This window comes from Cupressus sempervirens, chromosome 11 (genome assembly GCF_028749045.1).
Source record: "Cupressus sempervirens isolate cs-2001-9-10 chromosome 11, ASM2874904v1, whole genome shotgun sequence".
NCBI lineage: Eukaryota > Viridiplantae > Streptophyta > Pinopsida > Cupressales > Cupressaceae > Cupressus > Cupressus sempervirens.
This window is the reverse complement of record NC_143128.1, coordinates 730995731-731008444: the sequence shown is the minus strand read 5'-3', so window position 1 is coordinate 731008444 and position 12714 is coordinate 730995731. Positions and strand designations below refer to the sequence as shown.

Sequence of the window (12714 nt, the reverse complement as noted above, 5' to 3'; positions counted from 1 at the left end):
TCTAAGTTTTCTTTTTACTAGAAGGAAATCTAGTATTTAGGGCATATTATATCAGCCAAGAGAATAGCAGTAGACCCTGCCAAGATCAAGACAATCAAAGAATGGCTGGTGCCTAGGAATGTGTCAGGTGTTAGAAGCTTAATGGGTTTGGTAGGATTTTACAGGGAATTTGTTAGAGATTTCTCTAGGATAGCACATCCCATCACCACCCTGCAAAGGAAAGGGAAGAAGTTTATGTGGTCTAAAAAATTGTCAAGCAACCTTTGAATACTTAAAGGATAAGTTAATCTCCGCACCAATACTTTACTAGATCCTAAGGGTCATTTTGCGGTTATAACAAATGCATAGGGAGAAGGATTGGGGGGGTTTCTTGATGCAAGAAGACCAGGTCATTGCTTATGAATCTAGGAAGTTGAAAAATTATGAACAAAATTATGCACTACTTGACTTGGAGCTAGCTGCCACTGTCCATGCTCTATAGATGTGGAGACATTATCTAATTGGGAAACCATTTGAACTCATATTCGACCATGATGGATTGAAGTACATATTCACCCAACCCAACCTTAACGCTTGCTAGAGAAGGTGGGTAGAATTCTTAGCAAATTATGATTTTGAGATCAGTTATATCAAGCGTAAAGAGAATAGAGTAGCTGACGCCTTAAGCCGACAAAGACATATTTCAGCCATGGTAGCAATAAATGCTGGGCTTAGGGAGCAAGTACTGTAGTGTCTGCCAAGAGATGAGTTTTATGAGGCTCATCAAGCACTCCATAGGGATCCTCAAGATCCTAGGTACAAAGGATACTAGTTGGATAGAGAGGAACTCTTAAGATATAAAGGTAGGATGTACATATCTAAGGATTTAGAGATCTGGAAGATGATTTTGGGAGAGGCCCATGCCGCCCCTTACTCAGGGCACTCTGGAGTAAAAAAGATGTTGATTGACATAAAACCTTTGTATTTTTGGAAAGGCACGAAAAAGGAAATAGTTGAATATGTGGCAAGATGCCTTGAGTGTCAGAGGGTTAAGGTTGAGCATCGATACCGACCAAATTGTTACATTCGAATGAGGTTCCCAAATGGAAATGGAAAATAATCACTATGGATTTTATCCAAGGGTTGCCCATGACTCAAAACAAGCATAATACCATCCTGGTGGTTGTGGATCGACTAAGGTAGCACATTTCATCTCTGGAAATTTAATACATGGGGTGCTAGAAATAGCCTATAAGTTTGTGAGAGATTTTCCAACTTCACGGTGTCCTAGAAAAGATCATATCTGAGAGAGATGCTAGGATAACATCCAGATTTTGGCTAACTTTATTCTTAGATTTAGGAACAAAGCTAAACATCTGTTCAGCTTACCATCTAGAGACTGATGGTCAGACAGAAAGGGTAAACCGAGTGCTCGAAGATCTCTCAAGAGTATATTTCATGGATTGAGAGTATCAGTGGGAGATGTATCTTTCCCTAGTTGAATTTGCCTATAACAACTCATATCAGTGTGGTATTAAAATGACACCTTTTGAGGCTCTATATGGGCGCAAGGGTAGAATCCTTGTAAGTTGGAATAGAATTGAGGACTAAATCATTGTCGGACCTGAGATGCTTCTGGAGATGGAGGAACAAGTAGTTCAAATCTGTTAGAGGCTAAAGGAGGCAAACAACCAAGATAAAAGTTATACAGATGTAAAGAGGTTTCCTAGGGAATTCTTAGTTAGAGAAAAGGTTTTCCTGAAAGTTGAACCACAAGAAAGTACTAGCAAGTTTTCTAGGAATGCCAAATTAGCCCCAAGACATGTGGGACCCTTTGAGGTGTTGGAAGTCATAAACCCCGTCGCTACATAATTTTCCTACCTTCAACCTTTGCTAGAATGCATAATGTATTTCACATTTCTTAGCTTAAAAAATATGTAACCAACCATGAACATGTCGTTGATTGGAATCTCTTGTAGGTGCGAGATCTAGGGGTTGTGGAAATAGAGTCACTCATAATGCTCGAGTTGTGTAACCTTCGGTTGCGGAATTGAGATATCACTTAGTGCAAGGTCCTATGGGACTAGTATACTAAAGAGAATGCTACTTGGGAAGATCATGATGAAATCTTCCAGAAATTTCCACATCTTTTTCCAAAAACTTGAACTATGAATAATTATGATTCAATTTGATATAATGATATGTATGTTGTTATTGGACTATTTTTGTTGTTCGAAAAGTTTATCAAGGATGATGAAACACAAGGGGGAGGGTATGTTATATGCCAAGTTTTGCTTAATTTAAAAATGTTCTTATAGCCGTTGAGATTTCATGTGAAGTCAGTTGATTGGTACATTAGCTAAACATTATGGTTTCATGTGAAATGGAAAAGTTGGTTATTCATTATAATTTCATGAAAAGTAAAATGGTGGTCAATCATTATGATGCTTTATGAAAATGATTTCTTGTTTTAGTAACCTTGATTTTATAATGAGGAATATGTTATTACCATGGTAATTCTCCTTTTGTAGGAGTTTGACGAAGGTGGGAAGCATTGGCAGAGAGCGAATTGGGTAAGGGATACCAATAGATCTATGGGCCAAGAGGTATGAATTCTAACCACCAAGGCTAAGGGGTAAATGACTAGGCAAGCTAGAGCATACTATGGATTACCACGAGCTAACCGAGTCAATAAATATATATTATTAAAGAAAAGATCACTAAGCATTAAATTAAAAACTAAAAAGTAATGTGTTACCTTATAAATTGGAATGATCTCCTAGCTTCCTATGATATTTTTGTTATGTCCTAATATAACAATACCATAGTATCTACATATGCTCGCATATTTATATACACATGTATGTATGCGTAAATTCAAAAAAGAGGTATGTATACGCCTACTTAAAATATGACGTATACACTAGAGATAATGTTGGAATATCAGGCACATATATGTGTGTGTGTACGCACATACACAAGTGTAGGCTATGTCATAGGGTTATGCAAATTTTCAGCTTGAGATTCAAAATTCGGTGACCCCTAAAAAATAAAAAGTAAAATGTTAAAATTAGCCCTAAATCTGAACGAGATAGGAAAATGTTGTTGTTTTGCAGAAGCAATATTTTTTTGCTAGTTATTTTAGGGTTTTCACCCAATAATATAATAAATAAATGCACTTCATTCATTACTTAGGGATTTTTGAGGGTCATTGCCTATTGCATATCCTGTAGGCTACAGTGATTGTTTTGGTTGAAGTTTCAGCTAAGTTTGACGACGACTCAACGATCGTATTTTATTTTCAATATCATTCTTGCAGGCTGTTTGGACTTCTGCTTAAGTTTCATTGGAGTTCTTCAGCATGCAGCGACTTTTTTTTGCTATCGATGTCCTCCCGCTGAATCTTGACGTTCACTATTCCTTAGACTAGTCTGTTGAAACTAGCTGCCAACGGATATCAATTAGTCGTCATTCATTTCAACTTTTTATATTGTTATTTTGATTTTGTATTGTTTTTAGGTTAATATTAATAAAATTTAATGCGTCTTATTCTGTATTAATAAAATTTCTGTATTGTTTTGAGACTTCATTTTAATATAAGTTTTTTTTGTTTGTTTATTATTAAAATATTATGCTTTTTTATTTCGATATAAGTTCTCTTTCTCTATATATATATTTATTTTGTAAACAAAAAAGTAAAATCTCATAAGTGTAAGTAAAATAGTAGTAAATTAAATCAATAAATATTATAATAACTTTAATATAAAAATTAATAATAAAGTTAAATAATAAGATTATAAATAGTAATAGAATAATATTTTAATATAGATATAAATAGTAAAATAGTAATAAATAGTGAGATTTTATTTTATTTTAAATCATTAGGTATTTATTTATATTATAATATTATATTTATTTTTGTGAACTTCTAATATTTTTTGTTGTTACTATTTAGTTTTGTATGTATTATTATTATTCTTTTAGTAAACTGCAAAACTGTTAGACTTAATATTTTTATTTATTATTAATATCATTAATCAATTTATAATATATTATTTTTAATTTGTATATAAAATTATAACTAATGTATATAAAAACATAGAAAATTAAGACGAATTTGATGTCGAATTTTTTTTCCATTTTTTTTGGCTTGCTAAACTTCATCCGAACTTCATAGTTCTCGAACTCGTACTCGAACCTTGTGACTTAAGAGTGTAAGTAGGTATAGTATGATATTTTTATATTAAGACATTAGTATGAAATTATTTTTCCTTGGCAGTAGTTTAATCATGAGCGGCAATATTTCTATATTCTTCATCGGGCCTGTTGGTGTTTCAAAACTACCAAGCAACAAAGTACTTGATACCAAGATTTTGAGGATAAGTCTTGGTCTAAGGGTTAGTTACCTCCTATATTCAACTAAGAAATCTTCAGATCTGGATGCAACTTTAACAGAATCACAGGGATTCTTTACTCTTTAAGCTCTACAAAGCTTAGGTGGGTGCACCTTAGGGATAAAAGGCTTGATACTTGATATTGTCTTCACATTTCACTCATTCACTCATATTCTTTCATCACACTTATCACCTATAGCAGATATTGGTCATAATTCTTCTTGGTTTCACAAATAATTCTTGGCTACAACAGCTAACCATAACACAGAGATTTATTGCAAACAAGTGCTGACCAATAGTTAAATTCTTCATACAACAAAATAAAAATTGATTTGATTTTAAAGTTTTGCTTCATGCAACTCTATGATTTCTTCAACATGCAACTAAATAAATGATTAGTGCCTTATCCATTGGCATTCAGAGTCTACCCAACAAATTTGACCTAATTAATTGCCTTACAATCAATTATATCAGCAATTAACCCTAAGCCCCTTTTTTATGAATATCCTTCTTATATAATTGAAAATCCTATCAATTTAATGAAGCATTTACTTAATTCTTTGAATTAAAAGCAATAGCAAATTGATATACAACCTATCCTAATTGCATTAAATTGCATGAACCTTACTCGCACAATCTCAACATAACCAACACATAACAATGGAGACAAAATTCAGAGAAAACAGATATGGTAGAACATTCCCTTTGTATTAATTCTCCTTGACAATTATACAACACTAATGTAAACTCAGAAATACTTCAAGGTATGACAACTTCTCATTCAATATGTTCCTGTATTCTCAGATATGCAGATGAACACATCACAAAATTGTACCTAAAGACTTATTGGACCGAATGAAAGGCTAGCATAACACTAAAAATCACAGAAAATTCAGACCCTTTCTCTAGCCTTGGGATCTCATTTATATATTATGAGATGCAACAAGCTTCAAGATTCTGAGAAAAAGGATAGTCGTCCTTGAGACAAAAAGTTTTTACAAACAAAAGGTCGCTGTCACAAAAAGATTTGGCTTATGCATTCTTACTTTACAACATAATGTCTTTATCAATGATCCTTTTGGGGTGGGACCACTTCTGTTGTAGCTTCTTGTTGCTAAGGAGCTTCATTTGATGATTGATCCATTTGTATTTGTTGTCCTTCCAATTGTGGGACAATCTGATTTGCACATGAAGTGTCAAGTTCTAATACCTAGAAATTGATTACAATTCATTGCTCTCCCTCTAGATCATCATGGATTGTCATGTCCATAGTTACAATTGGTTGTTATTTTTTTGAATCATCCGTTTGAATAACTCTCTTTTTTTACAGTTAGTTGCTCTTCTTTCCTTTCTTCTGGTGTATCAATTAACTCTAACTCATCCAGGTCCACACCATGTTCATCAGTTTCTTCAGATATCAACTGATTTGCTTGAGCAAGATCTGACATCCACTTGTTGAAAAGTGAATCATTTGGCCAATTGGAGTTCAATATCTCCTGCTATTTCGTTAGGATGTCTTCTCCTAATTTCTCAATTTCATCAAAATTCCTTTTGAAAGAATCAAAGAAAATTTGAACCTGCACAACTTCCTCAGTTGTCTTGGTGAACCATATGTGATCTTTTTCATTTATGAGTTTATTTAATCTAATGCATATCAAATCATCCAACTCAGCCCATTCTTGCAAACTGTGATTTTCTAGTAGGAATGCTCTGAAACTGGCTTCAAAAACTGACACAAACCGACAACTGGGCCTTGGGATCTGACATGCTGATTCTTTGTTCCACATTCTTGCACCCTATAGAATTTCGCCTCATGATGATCACTCAGTCAAAAGATATTCACTGTCAAAGTTGCCTTCGTAAAATTGCTTGCAAGCAAACATGTCAGAAAACCATAAAATTTATTCGATTTTTGGCTTCGAAAATAGGTCAAACGGACACATGGGGGCATAAAAAATTGGGGCATTAGTTCATTGTCATGAGGAGAGTATAAATATGGGATTTGGGCTTATGACGAATAACTGGGCGCACTTGGCAAGCGTTCAAAGTGGGGCACTTGGATTTTCAGAACTGTAAACAGTGACAAAAAAGTGATTTTTGCAAACGGAATGGACTTGGGAAAGTGTGCAGACGGATTCGTCAAAACTTGCAAACTAACACACTTAAAGAATTTTCAGAGTAGAAAACAATGGTACAATCTATTTGGTTCAGATAATCACGGTTTCAGAGTTATGACATCCTGAACAAGGCTACCAATCAATCTGCACCTTAAAACACCAATAAAGCATCACAAATTGCATTCGGAATTGTGTTTGAAAACTGATCAAATGGATTCGTCATAGGCTCAAATCTGGAACATGGAAAGTGTTTGACCCCTAGAATGCAATGCCGAAGGAATTATCTCATTTTGGTCAACTGGGTCAAAGTTACAACTGGTCAAATAGGGCCTCCCAGAATTCTGAACAATTTACATCAGCATGACAATAGTAAACAACCGACTTTGAGGGATTTAAAACCTAGTCAAAACATATCGAAACGACTTGAAAATAGAAAAATAGGTTCTCTGATATGCGTACTAAACATTCCCAAAGCGGTGAGTCATGAAACATTACTGGGTGTGAGATATTCAAATGTAAACTAGGCTTCCTGTCGCCGTTTGACACTTAAACAAAAATGCAAATTTGAACATTGCTCAAAATGAAACTTCAGGGAATGACTCGGAATGACAATTTATCTTTATGGGATGCATGGATATGCTGAATGCAAGGTGTTAGAAACATCAAACACCTCTTAGGTTTCAAAAGGACAGCCGGGTACACATTGCATTAAATGTGCTTATAGGGGCTCAAAATGATTCAAAAGCTTACAAAAGTACTCAAATCAGGAATGCAAATTTGAGTCCCAACAAGGCCCTTATATTGTTCGGTGGCCATTTTATATTGCCACATATGTTGCCGATGGCTTTTTGATTGTAACTCCTTGCCACCTTCATACTTTCTTGCTCATAATCAGGCATGCAGCCAAGTAAGGGATAGATCTTATTTTGTGTGATGGTTCATATTGAGTAGCATTCAAAACATCACGATAGAGTTATCACAACTTCATACTGCTTGCATTGCTTTTTTGTATTATTTTCACTATCTCAATTCGCCTACAAATCCTTCATAATTCCTCGCAGTCACATACAATTGCTATTTTCACTTGCCTTGAATATTGAATCAGGCATCACCATGATGTGACCAATCCACCAAGAAATCTCTTGCACATCTAGCCATACAGTGTTGAGCCTTTTGCTGGAAGACACAAGCACGAAAGTGTCGTAAGATGCTTTAGAGATTGTTTTCAAGACTTCCTTGCTCTACATTTGTAACCTTGGTCTTTCTTTCACCAACAACTGCTTAGAGACAGATTGAGCTTTCAAAGAAGTGACATTATAGTCAGGTCATTATATACTTCTGCTTATTTACGCTCTTTAAAATTGATATAAGAGGCTTGTAAATATTAGCTTGGAATTAAGAAGGCAACGTTAGCATAGATAGAGCCTTGATCTGAAATGAACTATTTGTTTTCATTTGTATAAGATTTGTAAATATGCTCCAGATCGAGCAAAACTATGGCAACCTGTAATAACATTTTGTTTTCAGAATCAAATGCTCTTTAATATTGATATAAGAGGCTTGTAAATATTAGCTTGGAATTAAGAAGGAAACTTTAGCATAGATAGAGTCTTGATCTGAAATGAACTATTTGTTTTCATTTGTATAAGATTTGTAAACATGCTCTAGATCGAGCAAATCTGTGGCTACTTGTAATAACATTTTATTTTCAGAATCATTTCTTAACTTGGAGTAAGATCCAATAGTGCAAGCTTATACAGAGGTATCTACTATATACACTTTGAGGTAAGAGACAACACTCTTATGAAAAGTAAGGAATAAATTACATGTATCATGATTCTTTTGTTAAGCCATAAGCCCAAGTCGAGCAGAATGCATTGGCTGTAATTATACAGTGTTTAGACAATCACCCAGAAACTCATCCAGGAAGACTTGCATGGTTGAGATGAAGGGTGTGTATTGGTAACCATTGAAGAAAGGGTTATCCTTGCATGATAAGAGAAAGAACAACTAGTAACAAATAAGCAAGTAATAAAAGTGTTTTAAACTGAGTCAATCCATCATAGTCCATTGTATAAGTCTTGTTTTCAAGTCAAGTGTTGGGTGATCGGGTACATAGTGCCGATACAAATTCTTGACCAGGATAGGTTAACGGCATGCTTGTTGCTATGATCACTAGAGCTAAGGGTTGCTAGTAGTTAGCAGATAGGTGCATAGAAGGTATCCAAAGCCTAGCTGGCTATCTAGTTGACACTTTAACACCAGGATGCTCAGTGGTTTGATACTGGTGTCCCAAGCTTAATCCTTTTGTAGGGGGTGCCTTTTTCAGTAGAGATTGTGTGGGGATACTAAAGGGTCTGCGGTTGGGAGGTTAAGCCCTTGGCGATGCTTCTCCTCTCTTCCGGATGCCAAGGCTTGCACAACTCAAGGATAAGATTTGCATTCAAGATAACTACCTTGTGGGATTTTACTTTTTTTCTTCCGCTTTCAAATCTATGTATTGTTTAGATGGTTATTATAGTTAAGTTAGTTTCTCTTTCATTGTTTTAGAATTTGTTAAATCTATTGCTCCAATCACTTGAATAAATAAGTTGAGGATGAAACTGTATTTCATGTGTAAATGATATGATAGCCGTTATAACTGTCTTTCTTGTGTTTTTCAGAAAAGAAATGTTATTTTGTTATTTAAATCAATTAAAGTAGGAATAGAAATTTTAGCATGTTATAGTATGATTCTCCCCTTGGTATCTATACCACTTAAAGAAAGAAGTTTTCTCTAAAACTTTTGATAGCACGCTTGATGCTAATTTTATAGGTCATCATCTCTTTTGACAAATCAGACTGCTGGATTGCATTTGCAATACAAGTAGTTCAATTTAGTAGCTAGGTTTGGTCCTACTATTGCTTCTGTTGTCTTCATCTAAAATAAGCCCAGGGAAGTTCTCTCATAGACAACATAGAATAAACATCTTTTTTCTACATACATGGGTTAACCTTTCTATTTTATTTTCTCTTTATATCTCTATGTTTGGAAATATCCTTAAATTCATCAAAAAAAGTGGTTTTTGCCACGTTTTGTACAATTTTTTACGTTTCTTTTCAAATCCAACTTTTCCCTTTTTTTTTTTCATAAAATCTCGCACTTTCAGTTTGTCAATTTTTTCCCCTAACATTTTTTTCTGCTAGTCTAACATAATTGAAACTAGCATAAATTTTATGGATTCTGATTAATTTTTCAGTTGTCTGTATACATGATTCTAGTAAAAAAAGAAAGATTCCTGTAAAAAAAGAAAGATTCCTAGTATTCTAGACTCTAGATAGAGTTCAGTATACATCTTGATGAGGCACACGTGAATCTTAATTTTTCCTTTGTGTGTGTATATCCATGAGAATTTGGAATTTTAAAATTTTTCGAAGTTTAAAGACAGTAAATCTCCATAGTCCATAGTATAATTTCTATGTTTGATTGCACAAATTCTATTTCCATCAACATTTCTCTTCTTTTGTTCTTAAAATCATGAAGTGTGATCTGAAAGTCAAAATATTGGTGGAAAAAGGTTTAAGCTGTCAAACAAACATTCAAGATCAAATATCTCAATATTGTAAGTCACTATATTCTATTTATCTAAGTTTTGAGCATATTCCCTATGATTGTCTCACACATAGTAGTTTTTAACCTCTTCACTGTTCAAAAATATACCTTTTTGTTTCGCTAATGGTACAGTTGGCCTTTTTTGGAAACTGAATCATTCAGAGTGAATCAAAGGAATCGACAATCCTCCCTATAGATCTTGAGCACAATCTTGTATAACTAACTATACAGAAACTAGTATAAATTATATGGACTCTTTTTTGGCAGTTCTTTCCGTGGCAAGATTAATGATTCTAAAAAGAAAGAAAGATTATATAGAGCCTAAACATCTGAATTAGATCTTTGAATTGAAAAAATATCATAAGATTGTTTGACCTAATCCCGTATTTCCCTAAGGTATGGTTAGATTCCATGAGATTGTCTGATACACACTTCAGTAGTTTTGACTTTTCCATTTGCTCGGAAAAAAAACTTTTTCTTTGGCTAATTGGATGTTAAACATTGTTTGAGAATTTAATCAATTGCATGCATGAAGGCTTTTAGAGTATAGAAAAATTGTAAGCATGCTATAAAACCAGGGCCCACTTAAATTTTTCTTATGATCTCGGAGACATGTCCGTGTGACATATTTTTGAATTTCTGGATTGCAGAATATCAGGGGACATGATGAAAACCAGGACATTCTAATAAGACCAAAATATGTGCAGGACATTCTAATAAAACCTGCATCTGTGGAGGAAGATAATATATCTGAGACATCAAGGATGCTTCTTTCACAAACTCCTTATCGAGTATTTGTGGGTAATCTTTCCAAGTCAGCCAATGCTAAATCTCTTGAAGAATTGTTTGGTCAATATGGAAATGTGTTGGATGCAAGAGTTATTTTTGAACGCAAACAAGGAAGCCCTCGTGTTTTTGGATTTGTTTTCTATTCATCACAAACAGAAGTTGAATCTGCAATTGCTGCTTTAAACGGGAAGGTAGTTTTCCATCCCCCTTATGTGGACTCATCACTCATGGATAAGAAAGGAAAAAATTCTTTCATATTTCACAGAAACAGAATGATGTTGAAGGCACTCAAATATATAATTTTCTGTTTTACTGTGAGTTTGTTGATTGTTGTTGCCTTAGATTGTGCACTTCCAATTCTGTCATTGATTTGTCTTTTCCTAAATGTTTATATTGTTCAAGTTGTGATAAAATATGAATTTTTTTCTTATCCAAATATCCTGTTTGTGTATTCTAGGAATTTCTTAAGAGAGAACTAGTGGTGCAAGAAGCCAAAGAGAAGAATCAAGCATGAGCATCTGAACAGAATCACAAAAACCAGAATGTTCGAACATAAATGCTTTTTGTTATAAGGAATGTCACTAACCAGGATCGATACAAAATGGCCTTATTTCAGTTGTCAGTTTTCTGTCCTTGTAACTGTTGTAATTTTTCTACAATGTATCAAGCATGACTATAGTGTGTCAAAAATCTTCTTTTGTTTACAATTTCCCCTCAGGAATTTCCATAGCAAGGGTAAACTGCCTTATAACATAAGGTGACAAAAACAAATTTTGGTGAATCCAGTGGTAAAATATTTTTTGCAGCCTAACAGGTGAATCCACCAGAGCTCATGCAAGTTGGCTCTTTCATAGTTCAACTAGTGCTATTTATAATTTATATTCTTTCAAATTCTTGATTTGGCCAAATGAATTTTATAAGCTAACCCAATTCAACTTTCTTGTAGGATTTAAGTTCTTGAAGGTTCCCATTATGAACTAATCAAGTTTAATGGCTGCCTTTCCACATGATTGTATTCCCTGGCTTGCAGTGTAAGGTAAAGAATGCAAAGCTTGGTGAATACTGTAGATAATAATTTCAGTAGCCTACTAGGGGGATCCATCAGAGGTCTTGAAAGTTATCTGAACTCCATTTAGCTTGTGCCATCTATCTTTTCATTTGTTGCTATGGCCCTGTGAAGTTGATCAGCTATCCAATTTCAAATTGGTTTTGTGGTAAAGTATCAAAAGGTTATAAAACAGTAGCTCCTCATGACTTCTTTTCTTCATGATTGTATTCCATGGTTTGGGCCATTGATTTTGCTTGATACTTGCAGATTCTGTCAACAATGCAAAAGGAGATTATTATTGTTTATAGATAAATCATTTTTCTTTGAGACACTATTAAGATGTTGATGCAAGACCATCATTTATGTTTATGCAGGTTTGCATTAAATGTTGTGCTAGTAGCTTAATTATATGTTGGGAGGTATCTATAATTAGGTTTGAAAAACTAATGTCATCAATTACAATTTTGTTCAACTCCAAGAATGTAATCAAGGTATTTAATGCATAGTGAGTGAGCTGGGGTTTGTAAGGGCATGGGGGTAGCTAGAAAGGGATGATATATAGCTGTCAAAAAAATGGAATAAGTTAATTGTGATGATCTTTGAAGAGAGTCAAGTTTTTTCGCACCCTCTTTTTTCCCCAAAATAATTGAGATGTGAAACATTTTTGGGTAATTTTCTTGGATAAGGTGCATTAATAGTTGTTTTTCTGTCTTTCTCTAGGTCAGGTAAATTTATTTCCATTATTAATTAAAAAATATCAGTCATTCCTTCAAAACAGATCTGTTCTAATGCATT

The 12714-nt window shown here is 34.1% G+C and overlaps 1 protein-coding gene across 6 annotated transcripts in view; it reads left to right on the top strand.

Annotated features, from left to right (window-relative positions):
* Positions 1-12253, top strand: part of LOC149531710 (polyadenylate-binding protein, cytoplasmic and nuclear-like) — a 116940-nt gene extending 104687 nt beyond the window's left edge. For 2 of the 6 annotated variants that reach the window (XR_016358668.1, XR_016358667.1), the window contains 3 exons: positions 10733-11062; positions 11329-11685; positions 11818-12253. Coding sequence is in view for 3 of the 6 variants with exons in the window: in XM_089809708.1 (XP_089665834.1) it covers positions 10733-11062; positions 11329-11385 (387 nt within the window). In the remaining 3 variants the exon portion in view is untranslated. Of the gene's footprint in view, positions 1-10732; positions 11063-11328; positions 11763-11817 lie in introns of those variants that run through there. The other 4 variants (XM_089809708.1, XM_089809709.1, XR_016358669.1 and 1 more) reach the window with 3 other exon arrangements.
* The last annotated feature ends 461 nt before the right edge of the window (positions 12254-12714 follow it).